Source organism: Anas acuta, chromosome 4 (genome assembly GCF_963932015.1).
Source record: "Anas acuta chromosome 4, bAnaAcu1.1, whole genome shotgun sequence".
Lineage (NCBI taxonomy): Eukaryota > Metazoa > Chordata > Aves > Anseriformes > Anatidae > Anas > Anas acuta.
In genome coordinates this window covers 56541098-56569067 of record NC_088982.1, presented here as the reverse complement: position 1 = coordinate 56569067, position 27970 = coordinate 56541098, and the positions used below count along the sequence as shown (strand labels likewise).

General features: G+C 36.6%; 2 protein-coding genes across 8 annotated transcripts in view; one reads left to right on the top strand and one right to left on the bottom strand.

The window, feature by feature from the left end:
* Positions 1-27970, bottom strand: part of CFAP96 (cilia and flagella associated protein 96) — a 90769-nt gene that overhangs the window by 34173 nt on the left and 28626 nt on the right. The gene's annotated exons all lie outside the window — the stretch shown is intronic.
* Positions 3975-27200, top strand: PDLIM3 (PDZ and LIM domain 3). Of its 3 annotated transcripts, XM_068681421.1 has the most exons (8): positions 3977-4393; positions 8642-8793; positions 10512-10596; positions 16663-16730; positions 19920-20183; positions 23155-23282; positions 24388-24499; positions 25317-27200. In XM_068681421.1, exons 1-8 carry the CDS (start codon positions 4301-4303, stop codon positions 25504-25506), a joined length of 1092 nt encoding a protein of 363 aa, XP_068537522.1. In that variant the 5' UTR covers positions 3977-4300; the 3' UTR covers positions 25507-27200. The 3 variants fall into 3 exon arrangements, with proteins under 3 accessions (XP_068537523.1, XP_068537522.1, XP_068537524.1); XM_068681422.1 differs by lacking the exons at positions 16663-16730; positions 19920-20183 and adding an exon at positions 16037-16224 and having other exon boundaries at positions 3975-4393; XM_068681423.1 differs by lacking the exon at positions 19920-20183 and having other exon boundaries at positions 3979-4393.

Here is a 27970-nt window from a genome sequence, read left to right as displayed (position 1 = left end):
GGCAAGGGAGTTTTTAAGCTCCGCTTAGTTTCCTAGGCTGTTCCTGTCTAACCTTCACAAAAAGAGGCTCAGTTCAGTACACGTTACAGGGACTAAGCTTCAAGATAGGACAGGAGGTTTAGCAGACTTCTGACTTAAAATGCAGAGCCAGAGGACTTTGTTTATTTCTGCTTCTGCCAGGGTTTATTCTGGCTCTGCAGCCTGCAACAGAGCATTCTGTGATTTTACAGAAAGATGAATCAGTGTCAAATATTTGGTATTTTTTATTACTAAAGAGAAATGAAATGCTATTAATAACTTGTTTGTCAACACACACTATGGTGATTAGCCAAAAAATGACTTCCTTCCATCGAGGCAGGGATGCACTGGTAAAGAATAGGGAAGCTGACACCCAATTTTCTGACATGGATTTGATTGTCCAAAACTAGTGAGGTGGCATAGCATGCAACAATGAGTTTGCACATCTTGCTGCTATTCTGATGCCTAATTTGTGACCCCACTCCATGGATCTTGAAGAATTGAGTGATAGGAGTAACATCAACACAGCTGGGATTCTTTTTTCTGGTTCAGTAAAAATAATTAGATGTGGAGTTGCGCACTTTTAGATTGCATTGAGTAGAAATATAACATTTGGCACAAATATCAAATGAAATGCTAATCTACAGACAGCAAAAGTCTGCTTCAAACATTATGGTTAGTCACACTACGAAGCAATCAGTGAAGGCTACTCTGTGCATAAATTCACAGCACAGCCATGAAATTCAGAAGACACGCATTTGCAGGTTAGCAAAGCTTTAACAGCCATGATCTTATACTATAATGAAACAAGAAGTAGTAAAATAAATTGTTTTCTTAAATGGACGCTTCAACAGCGCAATAAAATAAAACTAAAAATATGTCACTACTATGTATTTACAAAAATCCATTTTCATAGCTAGAACTATTATGAAAGCCAAAATAACGAGCAGAGTTATACCTGGGTATGTTGTTTGAAATGTGTACTGTCATTAACTTGGGAGATTCATCTTACTCTGTTTCATATGATTTCATTACAATGAACTTTTAATTTCAAGATCTGCCTATTTAAAAGCTGCTCAGTATTTTTAGCAAAGCCTGTGCCGTGACAATATTCTTCTGGGTAAGATCCTTTAAACCCAACAGAGGGGAAGAAAGCAGCCTTTATTTCACTTCTAGGATATACCTCTAATACGTGGAAAAAAGGCTTTTGCTTCAGCCCAGCTCAGCTGATCATCTTGGCCCAGTGTGAAAAACAACAGAACACCTTCAGAGAGATAAAAATGTATACATGTTCTGTAAATGGGTGAAAGGCTTTCTTAAAAGCAGCCACTGAAAGGAAACTAGGAAACAGCCTTATGTCACATGTATCAATCAATATAATATTGCCTTTTGAGAGAGAGAGAGAATTATAGGAAAAAGAGAGTGCACAGGCTTAAAGCTGAACCAGCGACACATCAATAAAACAGGATCTAGCAGTTGCCATCTGAACAGCATCACCTTGGAGAGCAAGTCACTCTTCCATTAAACAAGGTAGGAAATAAAAAATGAAAATCTTTAAGCCATAGCTCGGTCTCACCTGGGCATATAACTTCCACTGCAGTTAAGAGCAATTACCTGCCTAGTAAAAGGTTATGCCTGCCCTCCACCTACACGTATATATTAAGTTGGGAAAGGGTGCAAAAGCAGATCTCAGTATAGTGAAGAGACAAGAACAAACCTGATGGACACTTAAGCCATCTGAAGCTGTTTTCACCAACTAACAGCTGTCCCCAGATGATCAGATAACCACCCCGTAGTTACTTCACCAGCAGTCAGAACACATAGCAGGATTTAAATGGGATTTATGAAATAACAAAAATAAAGTAAGCTTAAATATTAAGATCTAACCCAATAACTTACTATCAAGAATTTGGAAGACACATCTCAAATGAACCAGTTATTATACAAGTATCTATTTTTTGGCACTGGAAACTGAGAGTCTGAACATGGGTTTAATCTGATACAGAAATTCTTACATTTCTTGTTCCTTTTCTATCAAAGAGGACTGCATGACTCATTATTTGAGGTTGCCAGTACTCAAGAAAAATTAAAAGGCAAATTGCACAAGAAGAAACTCTTAAAATGAGTCCATCTAACATGCTATACATTCCCAGCAACAGAGACATTACAGGATTCACTAGGAAAAGAAGGGGTGAAGGGGAAGGTACCAAACACTGGAGTGTTTTCACTCAACACCAGTATCGGAGAGGAAGGAAAAAGAAACTGAAGTACTAAACAGCGATAAATTCTGATGTTGAACGCATAATGAAACCTGGGAGGATGAACCGTGGAAGCAGAGCATCAGTATATTGAAGGCACATATTGAACCGTGTCAGAACATATCAGAGCATATACACTGGTCACAAGCAATGAGAGGTTTTTTCAAAACTTTAAAATATACAAAATATTTTAGCCACCAAGATTGATATGTCCCTGAACTAAATACCTGCCTTACTCTATTTCTTTGAATGTGCCTATGTTCCTTAGCATAAGCTAACCTCTCTCCCAAGCTCATGGCAGCTGTCAAGCCACAAGCTTTCTGATATGGGTCTGTTCTCTCAGGTTGTTTGTTTTTTTTTTGGAGACAGGTACTGCCATTTCTCTTGTTCCACTCACTGTTCAAAATATTTCAAAGGCCTTTCATATTGTTAGAGCATATTCTGGACAAGAACACAGTGCAAACCCTCACAACATACACTCCTATCTACTAGCAAGCCACGAATAAAGGGCAAATACCACAGAAGAAAATTCCAAGGCTAACTTTCAGAGTCCTCAGGGAACAAAACAAAACAAATGAAAAAACACCACACACTCAAGATATGAAGATATCTTAGTGAGAAGGACTTTCACTATACGGACGTTATCAGTAGACGCAGATAAGGACGTTCAGCAAGTCAGAGGAGTAAGGGGTGGAAGCCAATTTTATATTGACATATACAGATAAACACGTGGCCCATAACATAAATTATATGAAAGAATAAAATACAGATTCATGCCTATCTCACTACTCTCTTGTCCATCAGACTCCCCTCTATGCAGGCTACAGGCAGTAGGAAAGGCAAATGCACAGAGTGAACCAAAGGAGGTAAATCCTCTACCATATGAAACAACAGTCAAAAAAAAAAAAAAAAAAAAACTTTCCTAAAGTGTAGAAAACATGACATGTTACATCAAAATACATATTCTCCTCAGTTTTTATTCTTTCCAAGCTCTCTCACTGACTTACTATTGACTCATTCATGGGAAAAAAAAAAAAAAAAAAAAAAAAAAAAAAGCAGCTCTGAGCTCTGCCTGATTAGAGCTGTAGATAGTGACCTTAGAGGCCAAACTTCAAGAGATGCTTGAGAACATTATACACGCACAATTAACTTTGGTAATAGCACACAGAAGTGGAAAACTCTAACAGCATGATAAGAAAGTGAGTGAACACAGACACCACCACTGCAAAACTCCCCCTCTCTTTTGGAGCAATATAAAAGGGGTACAGAAGTCAGAATAAAACTGAATGAGCTGATACAAGAAAACCAAAAAGAGCACAGAGCGTTTATTCACTAACACAACCAGCAGAAGGTGTCTGGAGCTGTCTTACAAAACACCGAGATTTCTATGAAAAGCAGAGGCGTCATCAACTAATACAGCATTTCTCTCCCTCAGAACGAGAAACATGCATGACATCGGTCCGGAGTTTTTCAAGCCATTCGAGTTAGTGCATGCTGTGCTCTCAAGTAACTGCAGCTGAAACACTCAGCTGAAGGGCTGGGGGGACATTTCGCTGCAGTGAACTATTGCGTTACAAGTAAGACAAGTTGTGAAACACCAGCTCGAGAGGGAAATCTCCTCGTGTTTGTTTACACAAAGCAGAATCACACACACAGTCAGAGCAGCGTGCTGCACAGCTCAGGAGAGCACCAGCCCTATACAAGTGGGAAGGGGGCTGCCTTAAGAAGCCAGAAGCTCGCATCCTGAAGCTGGCTGACTTTCGGGCCAAGGGGGACTCTGAAGCAGCAGACAAAGCTGATGAACTTGTCAACTTTCCAGCGCTCGGGCTTTATTTGTCCGAGCCTGATACTCCCCTCTGTGGGTGGAGAAGCCGAGGGGCTGGCTGACGTCACCCGAGGAGCAGGGATAAAGCCCGGCACCCGCAGCTGTGGGGTGACCCGTCCAGCAGGTGCCCTGCCAGCAGCACCCACCTCCCCACAACCTACAGGAAAAGAGCGGGAGAGCCCCGGGACACACGCCCACGATGCCCCAGAACGTTGTTCTCCAAGGACCAGCACCCTGGGGATTCAGGCTCTCGGGAGGAATAGACTTTAACCAACCCTTGATCATAACCAGGGTACGTACCTTTCCATTTCCCTGCTGTTTATTGCATTTTCTAGCTATTGCAGATGTTTGCCCTTTAGTTTTCCTCAATCTCAAAGATGCAGAGAAAAAAGTGTGAGTAGATGAGCAAGGAGTTACTAGTTACTAAGAGGAGAGCTAGCTGAAAATGAAGTGTTTTTACAAGCTTTATCTGTCTTTCTAGGATTGCTTTATTGGTCTAAAGGAGATTAAGTGCATTTTCTACTCATGCCTCAAAAATTAAAATCGAGTGCCTTGGCAGCAGGAAAACTCTGGCATCGCTTCCCTGGGCAGTCAGATGAGAAAATAAGTCCTGAGCCTCCTGGAGGCCAGAGCCCAGCTCTACCATTTCCACAGCCGTCCTGTACACTTACTGGGGGAGAAAGTGCTGGGCAGCAGCTCCTCGTGTCTTGTATGTCGTGTGCTTTGTGCCAACTTCGCAAGATTGATCTGACCCTCATTTAATTACAGTAAAATCTGCATGTTGACAAGGAAGGCAACAACACCTGTTTTTATGTGCATAAGTTTTCACTTCCATGAATGTTGAATCAGGGAATTATCTAAAGTTATCTAATCCTGAATATGCAGGAGAGAATTCTTCAGTGCTTTCTGCCATATTTAGTAACAGACAATTTCTATTACATGCACACAAGGGCAGCAAGAGCCTGGGTCTTCATTTTTCCCATGGATTTTGAACTATTAATTGGAATTTATTTAAGAAACTAATTACTTGATGCATGTAGCATGTAAAAGTCTACAGGTATCTACAGATACCTGTATGCATCTACAGATATAGATCCACCTAATGGCCTTAAAAATAATTTGATATTTTTAAAAATTGATAGCTTTCATATTTTGAAAATCGGTATTCAGCACAAAGATGAGAATTATTATCTTCCTTGTATTCTTGCTGCTTCTCAGCACCTAACACACCAAGTGCATGTTGCATGAGCCTCCAAATCATCCATGCCTCCTCCCCCCCCCCCCCAAGCCCTGCACTATGACTCAATATATACACTATGTCTGGTATTAAATAAACGTCAGGAGCCTTGAAGGATGGATACCGCTGGTGATGCCTTGCAGTAAATATGCTTCCAAACAGGAGTCTTCAGAAAGTTTAAGCACAAACCCCTCACATATTATACCAGTAAAAGTTAGTTTCATTTAAACACTTAGTCCAGATGCATACAAGCATAAAACATAACTTATTTTAAAAGTAAGCAAAAGAGAATGGTATTACTTGACTTTATGTGACTTCAGAACAAATGTTCATCAGACGTAGCACAACCTTTAGACAAACCAAAAAAAAAAGAAACTGAAATAGAAAAAAAAAAAAAAAAGAAAGAAAGAAAATCTCTGGATATTTTGGGGCCTTCATTGCCTTTTATGGGCCTCTAAAAGAAAAATAGTTTCCATTATCTCTGATGAAAAATATTTTAGCAGTGTCTGGTTTGTATTTTCCCTGTGTTTAGATTAAGTACAATGAAGTTTAAAACTGTAGTAACAAAGGACGTTACTATAAATGTAGCTTTCTAAAGAATAAATGATTTTACAATTGACTCATACCCACCAAATGCCTCACAAGACATAAGCCACTGGCTTCTAGCAAATTATCTCAATGCTCAAAAATCACATTATAAGTAGATCTATGAAATTATACACACACACACACACACATATATATATATATATGAGAGAGGACATTTAATTCTGTTTAGTCTGTTAGACATTTAGTCTATCTACCAAAAAAATTAATGGTAGATTTGTTTCATATTAATATATTTGCTATCACAGTATACATTTAGAAGAATCCTTAAATAAGTATTAATGCTGTAGCTCTTAAGAGCTGGTGAATATTTTGCAGGATTAAAACACCCTCTTCTTTACAGTCTAGATTTTCCTTTAATATAAGGTATCACCAGCCCTCCATTCACATTTGCCTTAACTGTTCTGACAAGTAGTATTATTAGCTATTAAAACAATAAATAGAAATCATTTTAAAATACTTTGAAAAAAAATAATAGGACAGCTGTAAGTTTGGTTGGCTATAGCCCCTGTTCAACAAAAAGGAACTTTTACCAGGACTTGTCTAAGAGACAGACAACAAGAGATCATCTTACACCTGTCTAAAGAACAGATGTCATCTCAAAAATTCATCTGCAGTTTCCCAAGCAAGGCAATTGTCTTGACTGTTTCAAGCAAATGCAAAAACCACAGCAGGTCCCAATCACTGGGAGGGAAGGAGACCAGGAAGGGACTAAAAATAGATGCATTCAGTTAGTTGCTTGATTTTTGACCCTAGTAGAATCTAACTAGAAATCAGGAAAACTTTCCTTAAAATCCTTGGGACTTCACATAGATGCAAAGGAATTAGGTAAGGGAAACTGATCAAAACCCCAACCTTAATAAAACTGACTAATTTCAGTCTGTACTGAACAGAAGATCCGGGGCTAGGCATTTAGAGGAACACCATCCCAGACTTTAATATTGAATAGAGTTACAGAAAATTAAAGCTTGTAGAGGTTGAAAGGAATGGTAAAATATCAACTCTATATTTAAATTCTGTCTTACTATAAACATTTACAGATCACAATGGAAGTGTTTATATTAACTCAGTTTTATATTTAGCCTCTGTCTGCAGACATTCATACCTCTTCAGAAAACACAGAGCTTGAAATATTTATGAAGGTGTGTCATGACAGGTTTCATAAGTCTATTAAACAGATGATGAGAGTTTTTCTTCAAAGCATCACAACAGACATTGCCCTGCATGGGGTTAAATAGTTATTTTATCTCCAACAACGTCAGGATGATCAACACATATCCTTGTATTTATCCAAATTGGAGTTACCTAGGATACAGGAGCAACAGATGTGCCATACAGACACGTCCTGAAGAGCAAGGCTAACATTTTCAGAAAGCACCAGGAGGATCTACTTAATGAAGCAGGGAGTGGCAAGCAACACACACTGTGGTCATAACATGGTTCTAAGAAGTCACAAGCTGCATTTCATACATCATGACTAAGTTCCTTATGAAACAGCATCACCTGCATTGCTGAGGTACCCACAATATCAATATCACACCGTGATCTTGCAAGGCACAGCCTGGTCCCTTCCTATCAAATGTAACTCTGCAGCACTTCTTCTATTTAGAATATCAGTCTGGCTGCTAATGCTCTGTCATGGTATGGAACTGTCCTGCAGTTTGTCATCCCGTGCATATCCACAACATGCTAGGCAAAGTCAGAAGCCATTCCAGGTTACAGGGAGAAGCATGATCACACTTCACCCATGTATTTGTTACTACCATTATGTATGCCATCTCAATGTGGCTTATTTAAGCTAAAAGCTGTTGAAGTTTTAAAAACAGACAGTTTTGGAGACCCTGGACTTAGAACCTGAGTAACTTTCTTGATTCCTGCTCAAGGCACCTTATCACTTTGTTCCATATATACTTTGATTTCATTTCATGAAATCAAACAAAAAAAAAACCTTAGGGCTATGTCTCTGAATGTCACTGATGTTGGCGTATTTCCCTGAGGTATGAATTGCACCACACCGATCACCTTGAAAGATGGGGGCCACTGCTACTCAGGTGCAGCAGAACTTAAAGTTCAGTACTCTAAGGAGTTTGGGATCTGGATTAGACATGAATAAATATATGTTTTCAGTATTATGAGCATATTTATTAGGAGAGGCCAAGCTAGCAGGAAACACAGTAGCTACTGTAAATTGTCCTTAAACACAGTAAGACCACAAATGATTTTGCGTGTTGCCCATCAATGGCAGGTCACACACCTGAGCATTAAGTGGCACAACTGTTAAGCAGTGCGCTATTCTGCTGTTGTGTGAAGTCGGGAGGGAGAACTGAATTGGCAGCTGAGACAGAAGATTCAAGGACAAGTTAAAGCAATTACACAAATTGAAGTGGAAATTATTTAACGCAGAAGCGTGAAGACAATTTTCATCTACTTTGAAGTTATGATGAGTACAGCATTTAAGTGGTGAGCTGACAGTGGAACTACAGAGGGAACAGAAGAATTAAGAATACAGTTGTTGTGTTTTGTTTTTTGTTTTTTTGTTTTTTGTTTTTTGTTTTTTTTTTTTTTTAATGAGCAATCATACAGTTGTTTACACACCCACCCCCAACGCAACAGGGAAGCACGGTGACATTTGTTTTTCTCTCTCAGTTTTTAAGGTATGTATGCAATTTAAGTAAGCAGTCACAATTTGTTTTTTAGATTACACCTGGAAGCAAGGCTTCAGCTGCCAACCTGAGCCCTGGTGATGTTATTGTGGCTATTGATGGCCTGAGCACAGAGAACATGACACACAATGACGCCCAGGAGAGAATTAAAGCAGCGGCACATCAGCTATGCTTGAGAATAGAGAGGTATGTGTGCACATCTGCTTGCTCCTGATGCTGCCCAACCAGCTGATTAACACAGTCTAACTATCATACAGCCTAACTAGGTAAAAGAGCTTTAAGAATTCCACAAAACCTTTAAAATTACAACCTACCTCACCAGCTACAGACCAGGCCAGATTCCCCAGAGCACACCCTCTGGCACAGGAGCAGCTTCCCTCAGGCTACTCACCACCTTCACTGAGCTACAAACAGACCACTTACTGCCTCCCCTGATGTCACAAAGCCTACATTTGATGTCAGAAACAGACAGCACTTTACATTCTTTGGAAATTAGGAGCTGTAAAGTGCCACAACAGAGTCCTTGGGTAGTTGTCACTTGTTTAGTTACTGCTCTGCTCTGACACTGCCCCAGCTCCAGATGCTGATCATTGCCTCCTGTCCTCAAGCACAGGCAAAGCTGCTAGCATATCTTCCCAGTTATGGAAAGCAACGTCACAGCACACTTTCACAAGGAGGAACAAATAAGGGAGGCCTAAGGCTTTCCTTTATGGTCACAATATACAATATATAAATTAAAAAATCAAAAACACACACACACACAAGGATTTTCCAAGCAACGTGAGAAAAAGAAGAAGAAAAAACCTCTCTTACCTAAAATGCAGGAGTCCAGAAACTTTGTGCAGTCATTTCTCTCCACTAAAGCTACCAAAAAAAACAGCCTGCATCTACACATCTCCTAACTGAATTTGCTCAGCCTTTAATCAGAATCACCTGGCATACTTTCCCAGCTGTCTCCAGGAATCAGCCTGCTCAGACCAACCTGATGCCCTCCAGGAGGCACAGCACTTCGTTACTGCTGACCACAATATGCCTCTCTAAATAAAGGAGTATTTTTCTTGGAAGGAGAATTGTCTAGTTACTAGAGCTCTGGTCCTGAATAAAAAATTCCCATGCTGAATGCCAGTATATCAATCTGTTACAGATTGCAATATACCATTTAGCAAGTATTTAAAAATATGGTAAGTGTAATTGCCTGTATGAAATATGTGCATATTTAAGAATATGCTGAATATTTAGATTTGTATAACAAACAGTACTGCTATGTACACACAAGATCAATATTTAAGAATAATATTACAACATTTCAAAATCAGCTACCAAATTTCCTGTTGTCAGTGAAGGCAGAATTGTAGCAGATATTTGCATGTTTGCTGTCCCTGATTAAGCAACTGAAAGAGCCACATATGAAGCTTTTATTTACAATTGTATGTATACTTTGAAAACCAAGACTGCAATCCTCCTGCACTGAAAAATTAGCCCTTATTTGGATATTGTAGTCATTTAAAAAAAAAAAAAAAAAAAACACAAAAACTGATATTGCTGAGGTTTAGGAAAATTACTAATATATAAACTTATTTGTGAAAAATATTAACCTATCAGCCAGTAAGAAAAACAAAACTGTACAAAGCTTGGTCTGTCCTGGTCATAAAGGGACTAATTTGTCTTTGCATTTCATTAACTATTAAATTATTTCCCATTGTTCATAGCACTTTTTAAAATTTAAAATAGAAAATTTTTATACAGTTTATGTACAGTACACTATAAACTGTTAAGGTATTTTTATGTCAAAATATTAACAAAGCATAGAACAAACTACAAATTTCCACACTGCATTATATTTTACATGGAAATATACAAATATACAGGAATTCAAGTTAATTTCTTCCTTTCTTTCTCTCTAGGAAAGAAACTAAATTATGGTCCCCACAAGTTTCAGAAGATGGCAAAGCACATCCCTTCAAGATAAATTTGGAAGCTGAACCACAGGTATGAATTCTTAAAATTTACCTAACCATTTTCATTTATCTTTTTACACTCTAAATGATCTCACTCATGGTTATTAAAATTCTTTGAACACCACTTCATCTGTTATCTGCCAATTTAAGATAATATGAACCATAACAGGCATCATATATCTTTCTGTATCATCTATGTATCATCTATATATAATATATGTATAATTTTATCTGACTGGATGTTTTAGGTTTTCAGCTGCAACTGAAACAAAATGTTACTGATTTACAGTACATTCCCATTTTCTTTAAAACTGCACACATCACCATAGTTCTACTACAGGGGAAAAAAAAAAAAAAGAAAACGCTCCTTTTATTCTGATGCTGTTTAAGATGCTTTAACTCTTTTAGAGACTTCACCATATGAGTTCAGGACTAAATGTCAAATACCAAAGCAATCTGTCCATCACATCAGAGAAAATCTTTTTGATGTAACAGGCACATAAACAGGAAGATTTATTAATGTTGGGACTCTTTACCTCCATATACTTTTGTAACACACCACAGAACTGAAAGTTACTAAATTGTACAAAACCCACTCAGTGATCAATAAGCAAAACGTTCATCACTTCTGAACAGCAAAAGCAATTCCAATCCATTTAAATCCTTCTCTCTCTTCAAACTCACAGCCAGTCCCTTGTGAGGAGCTGTGAGCAGATGTTTTCAATAGTTAATTAGCTACCTGTTGTCTACAGCTAGTGCTTGATTCCTTTGTCATTCCTCCTTTTACTTACATGAACATTTGCTATCGTCTCAAGAGGGAAAGAGAAAAGAGCATTCTGGTTGCAGGCCAGGATCAAAGCAAGTATGCCAAGTGTTTATTTTGTGCTGTCCCAAAAAAATAAAATTTAAAAATTAAAAAAAAAAAAAAAAAAAGCAGATTCCATTTGAACAAATTCTACATAATAAATGCTTCCACCAGTTCTGTTTTCACAGTTGCACTCCCAAATATGAATATGGCATTTCAGTGTTCCAGTTCTCTCTCTTCTTTGCAAACTAAAACCTTTGTGTTAAGTGATACAGCAAAGTTCATCAGAAACAATCCACCCTTTTCAGCAGTAAGAGTGTAACGAAAAAACAAAACAAACAAAACAGCTATTTTAAGAGGTGGGGTTTTTTTGTTTGTTTTTTGGTGGAATAGCTAGGATATACATAGAAGAAATAGCAGAGGAACAAAGTCACTACAAAAGCTGTACAAAAGGCCATGTAGGTATGTATGACAGGACAGTAATCCAGTAATCCCTGTGCATGAAAGCTGCATTCCTAAAAAGAGCAGTTACTTACAAATAGATCACAAGACTTCAGTAAGTGCTATTTGGCAGCCTTCTGAAAAGTAATCTCCACTGAGCAATTAAAAAATATATATTTCCTAGATTTAAATAGTGAACCCTCCATTTTGTGTATGTCTACCTCTTTCCTTTATCAGAAAATCAGGAGTACTGAATATATTCAATACATAATAAGCCTCAGAAAAGTAGCAATGCTAGTAAACAAATATGCTAAACCACTGTAGGGATGATTTACGTTTTAGATTAAATTCTTCCATCCAAGAACCTTTATCTCTCTGATCTATATGTGTGAAAAAAAAAATGCCTTTTTTCCATAACTGCAGAAATTCTACACTTAATTTTACTGCATATTTAGTCTCAGAGCCAGACCCATCAGTGAGGGTGCCAGTAGTGCAAACAATTCAGCATGAAAGTTTCTTTAACCTCAGGTGACTATTTACAACATAATTATATGCCATGTAAGTCGCATTAGAGTGTGCTGCAGTCCAATGATGAATAGTAACCTTGAAGACTAGGCAAGTAAAAAAAAAAATATATATATCCAAAAGCAATTAGGTGTTACTTCAAATGTAAATCTTTTTTATCCAAAAGTATTGCACATATTGGTTGGTCTGCAGAAATGGAAGATCGCCGAGTTCTATAAAAAGCATTTCTTCCATTTATATAATAATTAGAATTACCCAAAAGGTCACAGATGTTACAAATGCAGACGGAATTTTTCACTCTTGCCAAGTTCGCTAAGAAAGTTTCATGAGGGGAAAGTCATTAATTTAAAATACATTGGGAGCTAACTAAATAATAATAGATTAGTTTCAATTACTATAATAAATAAGTTAAATAATAATAATTAGTTGCAAGCTAGTAACAGATAGTTATAAATGACAGTAAAACATGCTTTAAGTTGTTCACCATATCAACACAAGGCAAAAGAATGTTTCCTTTCAACAGATGGAAAGTATTCTACAGATGTTTATAGGAAATCTGATAAACAATTAATGCTGCGCACAGGGCAGCTCTGGAACAAGGAACCTTTACACAGTGGAAAGCTTTTGCATTAGGCTGAGCAGCCCCAAACAGTCACTTGGAGACTGACAGAGGGAATTGTCAAAACACCATCAAAAGTCTCCCTATTTTTTACTCTGGATAGAGCAAACAGAGACAATAATCCCAGCAAGTAACTTCCAGCAACAGCTGCTGATTAGGAGCCAATCTTGCAAACTACATGTTCCCTCATAAAAACCAACCACCTAATTTTGTTAACCTGGAGCAACCTATAGCATGATGAATAACAGGAAATAATAGACTACCTGAAGTATTACTAATACAATCCCTTCATATTTACTATAAAAGTAATATAAGGTTCTCAAATAATATAATTAGGAATAAAAAATCATTGTAAACGACAGTGTACCTTATTAAAATTTATATATATATAAAAAAAAAAGCTCATGTGTACCTTCCTGATGTATTGTCAATGTAAAACAATGCTATGACCTGTGATTTTTTTTTCTCATCTACCTTTTTCACCTCATATAAAATTAATTTGTTTCCATCACCATATTTCTTTAATTGCTTTTATTTGGACTTAACTTTTTTTTCATTGCTTTAATCTTTGCTATTGAACACTTCCTTAAGTGTGACTAGACCTTTGTCCATGAAAGACATATCATTGGAGATATAAATATATATTATACACATAGAAAAGTATAAAAAATGCAAACAAACCAAAACCCTATTCTACAAAGTAAGCTTACAGTCTATTAACACTTATAGTCAGGTTTTGAAGCCACATAGTCATGCTAATGTAGTTTTGAGAATCTAGCCCATCTTATGTAACAGCACTCGGAGATGATGATTTTAGTCCCCACTGCCTCCAACAGGTAAACACGTGTGTACTGTCATGGCAATTATCCTCAAGGAACGCCAACGCTTGGTTGCATTGCTAGACGCGTTTCTGCAGACTTTTGAAGCTATGTTCATTCTGTTGCTGATATTTATCTCAATGCAAAATGCATTAGTCTAACAAAAAGGACATTGGTCAAGTAGAAATATTTTTAAGAAATTAAATACTGTAATTATCAAATATTCCTGCTTAGGAATTTCAACAACCTGCAGTTCTCATTTAGCTTTGGAACTAAAGGAGGACTTCTCACAGATTCAATAAGATCCAATAAACACAAGAGCTGGACTGTTTGCTGTATGTTCTTTCACTGACATTTTATATGAATAGATGAAGCTGGTTTTTTTTTTTTTTATAAAGAAAAAAAAAAGAATTTAAGTTTAACTAACTGCAAATACCTGTTTCAGAGCTGTTATATTGTAAACATGCTATTACGGTGCCATGTCTTCTGTGCTGTTCGTCAACAAGAATTAAACAGGCAATGAAATGACAATGTTCATGGTTGTTTTTGTTTGTTTTGTATCATACATGGATTTAAACCAATTTAAAACATTTTATATTAATATCTTTCATAAAGTAAACATGATCCTAAACAGTAGAAGCTTACTTCCATTTACTAATACATTTTGTCAACAGCAACCCAATTCTACTAGACAGAAATGAAGAACTGCAAGTAAAATCTCTGTGCTCGTTTATCTGATTGCTGCTTTCAGTAATCTCTTCCAGTGTAGTGCTGCTAAACATTTCCATTTAATAAAGCTGCTTTTTACTGTTTGCATTTCTGGCTGCACACTCTATATAACCATGACTTTTCTTAAGGTTTGTTCCTAAATATATTTCTAAAAGCGTTCAGATTTTTCAAATGAAAACTACAGGGCCAATTCACATTGAGGCATTCAGAATTTTTATAAATTATTCACCAAATCTTTGAACAGAGACTTGGTATTTTCTGAAGAAAAAAAAAATAAAAAATAAAACGGCAATAATGTTTGGGGAATAAATAAAAACTTACAGATGTCAAAAATGTGTCCATGCTTACCTAATCTGGTCTTTTTATCTTGATATATTCCATGGATTTCAGTATTAAAATTATATTGCACTTGTTGCTAATAAGTTGTATTTTATTTCAACCAGAAATTTTTCTAGCATTCCTAAAGGTTAGGTAATCTAAAAAGGGCATTTCTACATTTAAAAAAAAATACAAACTTGGTTTAAAATTTTATTTATCAGGAGACTGATTTGTATCGCTTGCAAGATATGACCAAAAGACCACAATTGCACCTGAGTAATGTTAAAACTGAAGATGTTTGATGTGTCGTCATTACAAAGTATGTGATAGTAAATGCATAGCATAAACTGTACGCAGTGATTAAGTCAAAAGCTCCAGTACCTAAGGTACAATTTGGAATAAATCTCATTCAGGAGTATCAGAATTTAAACTCTCTATAGTCATAAGACGCAGCATGATATCAACATAAATACAGAAATGGTCTATAGCAGTATACATATCTGTATAGTATTGTAGATGTATTCCTATTACCCCAATCACATTTTCTAGCAGAGATTTGAACTCAAAAGTTGGGAATAAGAAAGGACTCAGCAGGTGTGAAAGTCCTATTCTCACTTCACGTTTCATCCTCTGCAGATTTGCCTAAATCTTTGGAAGTCCAAACACTATGAAAAATACACATCTCAAAAACAAGACCAAATCAGAGAATTGGCAGAGATATATTCTCATTGAAATATAATTTATTGAATATATATTTCTCATTATAATACTAATGATCTGTGCTATCTTACCATTGCAACTTCCAGTCAATATGGGGGGGAAAAAAAGGCAGAAATCAGAGATTAACACTAAAACAAAGTAATTAACTAACTAAGTATATGTGAAACATTTCTAAACAATGAACCTAAACATTGTAAAATATAGAGAACAACAGGTTGCTATAATATTCATCCCTCCCATTTCGTCATATGCTACTTACCAGTGTGGAATACCTTCTTCTTGCCCTGAAGCACAAAACAGTCTCTGAATGTATATGGCTTAAGTAGTGAATAGAAAATTCATGGAAAAATATAGTGTGCTTGCACCAGTTAAGAAATAACAAAGTTGCAAAAGTAAAAAATGCAGAGATTAACAATACTGATGTTGTCAGTTTTACTCATTACTAGCTTTGGTGTGCATTGTAGCTTTGTGTATTTTGTCTGCCTATCACGTACAGGAATTCAAGCCTATTGGTACGGCTCACAACAGAAGGGCCCAGCCTTTTGTTGCAGCAGCAAATATTGATGACAAAAGACAGGTAGTGAGCTCCTCCTATAATTCTCCAATTGGGCTGTATTCATCTGGCAATATACAAGACGCGCTTCATGGACAACTGAGGAGTCTCATTCCTAACTCATCGCAAAAGTGAGTACTGGTATCTCCTTATAATAATACCCACTCATTTGTGTTATATCACTATCTGTTCTGTTTTCAATTAAAAAGTCCAGCTCTTGCTGTTTTGGCTGATAATCAGGGGTTTGTTGATTATCCAAAAAAATTGTGATAATTGAAGCAGTTTTTTTCCAGCACAGAAAACTCTACACTCAACTCTGTAGTAGCAGCACTGCAGGTAGCTACAATTTGCCCCATGTTGGGCAGCAGCTCTATCTCTCATCCTTCTCTAACTGCCCGTTATTCTCAAAGTTTCTCAGCACAAAAGTGATGGTCTTCTATGTACCAGGAATGTACAAATAAACATGCTTACTTCATGGTTACAACTTCAAACATTTATTACTTACTTTTTAACTAGAAATAAGCATCTATAGGGCAAAGGAAGTTATTTTAACCCTCTTGTCTTTACAGGATATCAACTACTTTGAACACAGGCATAATATTCGGCCCAAACCTTTCATACTCCCAGGCCGAAGCAGGTTATAAACTCGGAGTGCTGTGATGGATTTGCATGCATGGTGTTATTTTTTAATGGATACTCACAAACCATATTAATGGAGCATACTGAGGCATTTGAAGTTAACTTACAGTGGTGTATAACTTAATGCTGAAATTTAAAAACCTGAGTTGGTGGACTTGCAGATATCAGGTTTGAAATTCAAACTTTCCAAAAGAAAGTAGGACCAGACTCTACTCTCAGTTTTACAGATACAAGTCTGAAGGAACTATATTCATGAATATGATTCAGATTACAGTGTAGCACCAGGTATTGTACACACAAATTTACAGAGCTGTGGAATTCTTCTGCCCAAGTGCAAATATATGTAACTTCTTAACTTGCTAAATAAAAGATAGCTAGTTTTTTTTAATTACCATCTATGCTATACAGAGATTTTAAGTTTATTTTTCAGCAGACAGCTATTCAGAAGACAACCTAATGACCTAATGCAGTGCTAAAACAGAACTACCTGATACTAAGACTTGTAAAGCTCTAGAATGCAGAAAACATCATATATTTACATCCCTTGTTTTGGTGTAATATTTCTCTATCATAACTGAGGGCGAAATGCCTGGCTTACTATGATTTACAATATTAAATAGACAGAGGAAAAAAACAATACAAATTCTGTGGTTAAAATGCAAGGAAGTTCAAAAAAGCTTGAGTGATGCAATACGATGCTATCCTTTATCCTTTCTATCAGTAACAGGGTTTACTGGTGGATTTAGTGTTCTGTATTTCATACTGAAGGTCAAACTGCCTGTATTTTAGTTATACTATTTTGAGTCTGATAAACAAGACTTTTTTTAAAAAAATGACAATCTCATATGGATTATCAATTTTGTAGGATGTGTTGCTTTGGAAACATATGTGGCCTCTAACAGCAGCATTTACATGTAGACTAGACAAAAAAGATAACAAAAGAAGATAGAAAATAAAGAAGATTAAAATATAAATATGTGTATATATATGTAAAAAAAAAAAAAAAAAAGACAAAAGCCTAGACTGTCTTTAGGACCACTCGGTACCATCTGCAGGTACCTAATCAGATTTACAGAAGCTCAACTGGGTGTGTTGGGAGCCTACTCTCGTAATTTAGAAATCTCAATTATACAATATTTTCAGTAAAAATGATGAAATAAATGGCTATTTTCCAGCTTGCCAGATAATACCAACCTGTCAGAAATGCACCAAGTCACAGAACTTTAGCTGGGCAAGTCTGTGTGGTGTTTTAGTGTCAAAGAAGTCCATATTTACAAACTGCAGAATCTCTGATGGAGAATCTTACTTCCACAAAACCCTGGCTGTCACACTGTTTGTCTCCTACTTTTTCAGCAGTTTGGCTATAAAAATACTCTTTGTTAAATACAGCAGAAAAACCCAAACCTCCATCTTGATTGCAATTATCCCTTTAGAACAGACAGCTGAGACTAAACAGCATTGACTAAAAGAAGAGCTGATTCTGGACTATGGGATTGAACTAACAGATTTGACGTTAGCCATAATTTTGGACTGGACTTTGACAAAACTAACTGGAAATTATCTTCTTTATATATGATTATATTTTATTTATACTTCACTTTATTCTGCTTTAACATTACTTCAGCTGTTCAGAGCAAGATTTATGCTTTTTCTGTCCTTCTCTTATTTTCCATTTACTAACACTATTAGCACCGACAAAACTTATTTTACTGCATAATCTAAGGGTGGTCTTACTATTTTACACACATACACACACAAAAAAAAAGGGCTGTAAATTTTTAAATTGCCCCATGTATTAATATTTTTGTCTGACTCGCTAGGTGATAATACAGAGCTTGTACTTTTGCTTTCAGACTTGCCTACCATTCATGGAATTACCTTTCTTTTGATGTGCCTTAAATTGTAGACAAAGTATTTCCCTTCACAATTTTGAGAAAGTGGTCCTACACAAATTCTCCATTGAATCAAAGGGAAAATTTGGGTTTTCTCCATACACGAGTAGTTACTGGGCGGAGTACTGCACTGCATAAACTGTGAAATGTGATAAACTCCCTGGTTTACACAGAATCGTTCATCTTGGAAAGAGCTAACATAACCCTGATGTGCAGGTTGGAGGAAAAAGATCAAGCATTTATCATCTCTTGACTCTGAATATCATATAAATGGTAGCCTGTGGAAAGCCTGGGTTAAGTGCTGGTACACAGCAACAGGAAAGAAGTATCCCTGAACCAAGAAAGCCTCTGAGGTGCTATGGAGAAACGACTGAAGTATTGAGATTAGTGACATTGAAAAAGACTAATGCTTGCATTGTATTACTAGTTCTTCTTAACAGACTTCATGTTGCTGTGCAGCAACTTTACTCCAGTAATGTAGACCAACATTGATATAAAATTTCACATCCTTTTTATTTTATATAAATCACATGTAAAATCTACTTGAAACAATTATTTGAATATATAGCCACTGTTTTTGTGAAGGACCACTTTACATTCTACTGGAAACACTGTAATTTAGAAAAGCAAAAGTATGCCTGGCTATTTTCACATCTTTTTTTCTTTGGAATATGCAACAAATATTTAACAAATATATATATATATTTATATGTTGTTAAATATATTTTAAAAGATTAATAAATACCAAGGAAATGTAAGAAATGTTGGATTTATTATGTGACTTTATAGTAGTCTCTTCAGCCTCAGATGGATTACGAGGTACAGGACTGGAATGGTGCATTTAGGATTCCAGTATTGCAGGTGTTTATTCAGTCATTGACACGTACAACTCGCATAACTTTTGTAAGTTACCCTTTTGGAGATCTTAGAAATTACTCGCTTAGAACAATGAGTTTTAGTGAGGCTTAATTAATCCTCAAAGAAAATCTAGCATTCAAAATGCAAAGTAATACTGTGTTCTGAATTATTCAATCTATTATATTTTTGTCTTTAAAGATACTGCATGCCAGAATTTTGAGGAATGCTTTATAACTGGCATTGATGCTTTTACTTTTCAGTGAATGCACATACTTTTGCTTTTCTCTACTTTCTCTACTTTGGCTTTTCTGTATTATATTCATGCTTTTCAGCCTTGTTAACATCACCGTATTCCTGTACTTTTGTCTTTCTTCTCTATAATCCGACACGCACTGCACACCTTTCTGCAATCTGGCTGTAACGTGCAATTAACACAGTGGATGCAGTACTCCTTCAGGGATTGACTGTGGCAGTGGACGCAGCACCCCCTCTTCCATTAGCACCGTCAGCTCTATCTGCCCCACCGAGCTGAAAGCGGTGTCTAAGATGGCCCCTAACGTTCCCCTGGAAATGGAGCTGCCCGGTGTCAAGATTGTACATGCTCAGTTTAACACACCCATGCAGTTGTACTCAGATGACAATATCATGGAAACACTGCAAGGCCAAGTTTCTACAGCTCTGGGGGAAACACCCATCATGAGGTAATTAGAGCAGTACGTTTAATATTGTTGGATATACAAATTCAGAATATACCTACAATCCCAGGCTTTAACAATTTACATGGTTTCTACAACAAGTGAAAGGGTTAGAGAGAAACTAAGTTACTTAAAAACATTATGTATTTTCATTAATCTATTAGTAATTTATGACTTTGAATGAAAAAGTGTTAAAAGTCTTTCAGATTTTACAAATAACTCTTTCATAGGAAATCATCTCATAGTTGTAGCTACCAAGGAAAAGCTGATTCAACTGTCTTTCCTGTAAGCTGACCTACCACTCCAATTCAAGATTGATTCCCTCCAAAATTCACAACTATTTATTACTGTTTTAATTGTTGCTATTTAAGAATTTATTCTTATTAACTGTTAATGCATTATTATTATTAACTGACATTACTTTCAACCATTGAAATTCAAGTTATGAAGCTTAGGAAATCTTGTAGGTATTCGTGCTCTTTAGCTCCCACCCAGGACAACTCATTCAGTACCACTAGATTTTCTCCAAAAAGAGATGGAATTGACTTTCTAGGCCTACTGAGAGATCTCTGTAAAGGTCAAAAGCTGATTAATGAATTTTACCTGCTACAGGAACTGAAAGGCAGGTAGGAACCTTGTGAATCTGGACAGTACTGATGAATAATAAAATGTTTTAAAGCTCTACTCATGTTTTTCAAGGTACAATTTATCATTCATACTGTTTTATCTCTACTTTTGCATAATAGTAACTTATTTTTCTGTTTCACAACAGTACTTAAGTTAATAATCTATAATATGTATGATGTAAACTAAAGCTAATTACTAATACTTTAAATAAACAATAATCTCTGGCACCAATGAGTCTTTTTCAGCACCTTGCAGAACTGGGCTGTTACTAACCGTAAAAATCATATTTGTCTAGTATTGAAGTTTATGCTACTCTGATGAAAACAAAACTGTACTTCATGAAGTCTGCTGAGTGATGTTACTCTACTGCATGAATCTTATCCTCAATCAAAAAAAAAAAAAAAAAAAAAGACAACTTACTTTTTCCTTATTCTGAAATATGGATTAAGCCCGGAGTAATCAGGTTTCATGAATGCCTGTAGCATTCCCAGTCTAGAACTGACTGTCTACACAGGTTTGAAATCTCTCTTTTGTAGTGAGATTCATTTTCACTGGGTATGAATTTAGAAATGTTTTCTCATACCCTTGTGCCTGATTTTTGGCTTTTGTATGTAATTGTATTATCACTTGTTTGACTTTTAGGAATAGTTTAGTAAAGAAGAGAGAATCAAGGGTTTAATTAGATATTTTTAAAAAAGAGCTCACTCTTTAGATTAAAAGTTTACGAGGAGAGAAGAAAATGGTATTTTATTCACTGGCTTAAAAATGGCTCAGAGAAAGCTGGTTGATTCTTGAAGATGTAAGCAATGAATATAATCAACAGTGGCCTCTAGCTAGCTGCCCAAATGCTGCTGCTCTTACTGTGCCATTTGACAGTCTAGATGTTATCCTGGGAAACAAACAAAATTGTCAAAAACAGTTTGATTCCTTGTGAAATTAGTGGGGGGTTTTGTTTGTTTTTGTGTTGTTTGTTTTTCCAGTAGCAACTTAACCTAAGGTTCAACAGAGAGTTAGAAGCCAGTTGTAACAGGAAATTTAAACTGGACATTTACACAAATATCAGTGAGATAACAGGCTGCACTGAAGTGAATTTTGACCTTTCTAATTAGTCCCAGTAGCAGTTTGAAATTTACAGGTGCCACACATTTGGCCTAATTCCTGACAGTGCATGCAGTCATCTGCTCTTCTTTTCAGCTACTCAGGATGTTAGTTATCATGATCAATTTAAAATACTCGGCACAGTTTAAAATACCATGAAATATTCTTGGTACATTCCTTAGTTCACAGGTCATTGGAAATTCAACCATCAACTGTTGTCAGGGAGTGTAGAGATAGGACAAGGAGTAATGGCTTTAAACTAAAAGAGGGGAGATTTAGATAAGATGTTATGAGGAAATTTTTCTCTCAGAGGGTGGTGAGGCACTGGCACAGGCTGCCCAGAGAAGCTGTGGATGCCCCATCCCTGGAGGTGTAAGGCCAGGCTGGATGGGGCTTTGGGCAACCTGCTCTGGTGGGAGTCATCCGTGCCCATGGCAGGGGATTGGGACTGGCTGGGCTTTAAGGTCCCTTCCAACCCAAACGAGTCAGTGAATTTAAGTGTTATTTGGACAAAAATTTACCTTATATTTTTATCATAAAATTGTCATTACAAAAAAATAAGTCATGTGCCATTCTAATATAATTTACAAAATAAATTTTCCAGTCAACAGTGTTTATCTTACGATGTTCTCTACCACGCAATTCCTACTTCATTCTCTTTTGACACCTCCATAAATTAAATAAGTAACAATTAGCTTAGATAAATAATCACCTGATTATTAATATGAATTTGGCTGACTGAGCCAACTTCAAAAATTAAGAGTATCTTGTCTTCATGACACTCTTCCAAAGTGTTTGTTTAGGTTTTGGCTGGCCCCATGTAAAGACATGAGCTGTGATTTTATCAGCATTCTTGAGGCCAGCTGCTGTGACAATGGAATTTCTGGATACTGTACCAGAGAGCATCTGCTAATACAGCAGTTGATCACAAGAATGCAACTGCTTTGAAGTTAAATGCAAGTACTGGCTTATTTCCAAATGTTGTTAAGAGCCAGGGCAGTAATTATGGAAATACTGTCATGAGTTCATAGATTTATTTTTGTATGAATTCCACTGAATTTTTTTCCAGTGCATTAGATCAAGAGAAGACTATATAAAGCAATACTACCTGGAGGAAAGAGCCCTTCAGTCATTCTAGAAATTCACTCGCCTTTACATTTGTTTCCTGAAACATATTCTATGCCTGTCAGAGCTATTGCTTCTAAGTTATGTTCATTAACTGCTTTATCTGCTCTTCCTCCCTGCGATGCAGTGACCCAGCTCCCACCGCGGTGCCTCAGTCCGACGTGTACAGGATGCTGCACGCCAACCAGGAGGAGCCCAGCCAACCTCGTCAGTCTGGCTCCTTTAAGGTGCTCCAGAATTTAGTCTCCGAGGAAGGTGGTTAATAATGACATATTCTACCTGTTCAAAGTATTTCTAAATGTTTGTGGGAAGGGGGGGATCTGAGAATAAAATAAGAAAGATCAGAACTACACGAAGTTCTGACAGACCAAGTCCTTGTGAATCTGACACAAGCCTACTAACATTTTTCCCCTGCCTTTTATAGCTAGCAATGTCCCATGTGAGTGAGATGGGGAATGTTAATTACATTTTTCAGAATCTCTTCTCAGAATTTTAAGACTGTTAGTGTACAAAGTTGATTACAGCTGAATGAGGTTTTATGCAAGAGAACTTTTGGCATAACAAGAAACAAAACTCTCTCTTCCACATCCAGGAAAAGAGAACTATAAACCAACTCCCAAAGTAAGTTTTACTCATCCCCTCTGCATTTTAAATAAAAACTGAAGACAACAATACCATTTACAGTCATATTTCCTTCAAATGAAGAGGTTTTGAAAATAAAAAGGAACATTAAACTAAAAGCTGTAGGTTTCTTACATTTACAGTAAGCATAAGTAGTAAAATATAACCAAAAATAACATAAAAATATTTAAATATTTATCATTTCAATTTTTATACCTAAATATTTTCCAGAGAAGGAATAAATATTTCTATTTTTTCTGTACATACGTTATTGTGGGATTCTGGGGGTAATCTACTTCTTGTACTTTGCTGTATTTTCATATTTGTATTATGTTATAAATCTTTCTGGATTTCTTGTATGGTTAGTTATACAAATAAGAACTAAGCTTTCAAAGAATATGTCTTGACTATGTTAAGGTGCTATGTTAAAGCCAAATCCTCCTCCTTCTCCTATTATACCCAGGATCTGCATCCAGTCAATTAGCAGATGCCTATGAGACAGAAAGCACTATCTTTTTAATCAGTTGTACCTGCTTTTTGGCTATAGCATACAATATCCTTCCCAAGTCCAAAGACATGGGATCTGGCCCACTAAACTTGTACGGAGAAACTTCATTATTAGTTGGCATAAGTGAATGCCTGTAAATACATCCGGAAGTGTGTATTTACAGGAAAAGTGCTTACTGCTTCAGCTGCTTTTATATCAGCCTGTGCTTAACAGAAATGTTTTGGTTCTCAGATGGACGCCCTGTGGGTACAAGAAGTGTGAAAGCACCTGTGACAAAGATACCCACCGGCTTGCCTGGTGCCCAGAAAGTGCCACAGTGTGACAAATGTGGGAGCGGAATTCTGTAAGTTGTTTCTTTCTAGTTTTAGAAATCTCTAGCGTAAAGCACATGCCCTCGAACACCATCACAAACAACAGAAATCTTTATCAATGATGGTCTCTGCCTGAGAGACAAAAAAAATGCTTCTAGAAAACAGAGATAAGAGCTACTGATTTGAGATTTAGGTCAATATATTTTTACATGTTAGCCACTTTAAATACAGACAATTTCAGTTTTGACAATGTACTGTGGAAGTTTTAATTAAGGTGTCTCAGGGCCTTTTGCAAGCCAATCATTAACACATGCTAATGAAAACAGCAGTCACCTGTGCTGTGTTGTGTTAGGCTGTGAACTCGCCAGGTTGCTCTGGGGTGTAGAGCACCCCTCTCCCAGGTGAGTGGGAGTATCTGGAAAACTGAGGCCTATTTTGAAACTTCAGATTTATGTTTGAATGACATCACTAACTTCAGCAAAGGACACAGATAGTGATGAGCTCAGACCGCAGTCACCAAGGAAATGTGTGTTATAAGTTCATTTACCACCATTTTGATAGGTGGGACTGTACTTTCTGTGTTGTAGCTAAAATAACGTGATTCTTCAAACCCTGTTTCCCCAATAAACTATCAAACAGTCTACATCATCCCCTCTACTGCCTTTTATATCTCACTTACTCAAACTCAATTTCCAGTCTTAGATTCTGCAGTGCCTGGCAAAACCAGAGAAACAAAGGCCTTAAGAGAGATACCTAGAACTTGCTTTGTGTCATACTGCTGTTTCTTTGCACTGTAAATTCCTATGAATTAATTGTTGTTTTTTTTTTCTTGTAATTGTTTCCATATAGAGGGACAGTGGTGAAGGCACGGGATAAATACCGGCACCCAGAATGTTTTGTGTGCTCTGACTGCAATCTTAACCTGAAACAAAAGGGCTACTTCTTCGTGGAGGGCCAGCTCTACTGTGAAGCTCATGCGCGAGCTCGCATGAGGCCACCAGAGGGATATGAAGCAGTTACTGTTTACCCAAAATGCTAGTCTTACCTTAGCACACACATAACATGCATGCACACGAGAGGCCATTACCAGCTTAGAACTGCAGTACAAGTATCAGGACTCCCTCCTGAATCCAAAGTAGCAGCTTTTAAACTGTCTCTAATGGGAATCTGAGCAAGGTGGGAGTCCCTATTAACCAGCAGTAACGTACTATACCAGTAAAATTCTGTCAAAGGATTATCTTTGAAGTTGCCAATCTAACTCGGTGGAGTATGAACTAAAACAGCTGTACTGGAATAACAAAAGTGAAACAGCAGAGGTATTACAGGATTACTACAGTATATCCACACATGCTGTAATCAAGACATTATTTTTAACATAAATTAAGAATCTGTGCAAGCAGCAAAAAACACTGAAAGCCTCATTGTGTTACAGGCTGTGCACTACCACATACAGAAAATTGACAGATCATTAGATAAGCAGCTGTTTTACGTGGATAGTACAAAGCAACCAGATGTTCATGTCTGCTTCAACCATCTATTATTCAAGTATCATTAATGTGTGCCGAAGAATAGATTTCGCTTACTTTGCTTTGAATTTGGGGTTATATTTACTTAATTTTCTGATGCAGCAAATGTGATGAGGAATAAATACCAATTCATACAAGAAAATGCCTAGTGAATAAAGACCATTTAGTAAGAAGTAAAACAGTTCCATGTTGTTTCAGTGATTTACAATGAAATTAGCTTTCACATCACTTCGCAGAAAATTGTTCTGAGGCATGCACACACATACATTGCTTTTTGGAAAAAAAAAATATTCTAATAGGAACTCACTGCAAAGCAAGAATGAAAGTAAACTTAAAAACCTTTCTGCAGAAAATGGTACTGTTATTTGCCTCTCCATCACTTTATTTCCTTAATAGTTACAATGGAAAATATCATTATAATACCTTTATTTCTGGTAATTAAAATTTGGACATCTTTAAAAATGACTGATAATAGGCAGGAGAAAGATCTTTTATGAAAAGCCTGATGAACTTCCAAGGGGGAGGTGGGGGCAGAGCTGGATGAAAACAGTTTTTAAATCAACTTCTGAAATGCTTTTAAGGTTTGCATTGCTTTAAGTTAGGTGCCAGCTGCATACACATACACCTGTCTGACAAATTCAGCCTTAGCATTTTCCAAAAACATCAACACCATTCATCAATTCATAGCAGAAGTGAACAACTCACTGGCAAAAAATCTTACATACTTTTCCCATTCTAAAATACATAAGAAGCTTAAAATGTAACCAGAATAGAGAATCGAAATTAGAAGCTGTATATACTTTAAATTTATTTTTAAAATTGAGATGAGTCACAAAGCCTGAAATGAAATGTTTGTATACTCGAAGACTTTTCAAGGTGTCTTTAACTATCATTTCTGAATTTAAATGTTTTTAAAATGTATGTGTCCCTGCATTTAAAATTTAAGCCTGCGTACCAAAAGCATACAGAGATGCACCCTTCTAAAGGTTAGTTCCTGAATTTTTTTCAGGCACAAAACACAATTCTGCTCCTCATGTATCATGGAGGAGCAGAATTCATAAAGTAAACGTGAAAATCATTTTGAGAGTGCATATAATGTGTATTTTTACAAACCTGAAATGCCACTAGTGTTTTACAATAATTGCTTAATGTTCATTTATTTGTGGAGCAACTGAAAGTAAAAATAAATCACTACATACGATGAAAATTCTGTGTTTCTTTTCAACAGGTAAGAAAAATGAGAAAGCGTGAGTGTCAAGTGGCCTGACAATAATAGAAGTTTGGCATTTTCAGACACACAGAGCAGTATGCGTTGGATTTATCAAACAGCTGGCAAGAATGAAACAATTTTTAAATGAGGCATTTGAATATATAATCTGGGCAAAATTAGTTTTCTGACACTGAATGAAATTATGTGCTTTCAAATCAGAAGACCCCAAACTGCCCTCTCTTTAACAGGGCAAACATACCAATCAAAAACATGGGGAAACTCCCAGGAATGTAGCTACAAGAAGTGTTAGGTTAAAAGAAAGTCACATAACATGACTTGATGCCAAATCTTTGGGGGAAGTTCAGTGGCATTGCATCATGGCATGGTGCTATTCTGAGAGGTTTGAGGTCAGAGATGACTTTCATAGAGTGAGAAGGTAAGCCTATCTAATTGCAAGTACCAACCTATGTGAAAATGTTTACACCAGTGTAATATAAAGGAAGCACAGATTTGCAATTCATACAGGGACAAGAATCTTTGATCCTAATAGAGAAGAAAATTAGGAAATCACGTCCTATCTTCTTTTCAGACTGGGAGAATACAGAAATTTAAAAGTGAGAGAAAGATACAGCAATTCTCTCTGCAGCGTGCTCAAGGCCACATTCTTTACCTCAGTAGGGTGTCAGGGGTTACTGGCACAAATCCTTCCTATGTAATGTGTCCAGCTAAAGAATGATCCACTTTATCTGCTGGCTTAAGAATGGCAC

What these genes read in the sequence shown, in the direction of transcription:
- PDLIM3 (XM_068681421.1), top strand. Translation starts at nt 4,301, where the DNA reads ATGCCCCAGAACGTTGTTCTCCAAGGACCAGCACCCTGGGGATTCAGG. An exon ending in CTATGCTTGAGAATAGAGAG is followed by an intron (nt 8,794 to 10,511) that starts GTATGTGTGCAC and finishes CTTTCTCTCTAG; the next exon opens with GAAAGAAACTAAATTATGGT. An exon ending in ATTTGGAAGCTGAACCACAG is followed by an intron (nt 10,597 to 16,662) that starts GTATGAATTCTT and finishes TTGTCTTTACAG; the next exon opens with GATATCAACTACTTTGAACA.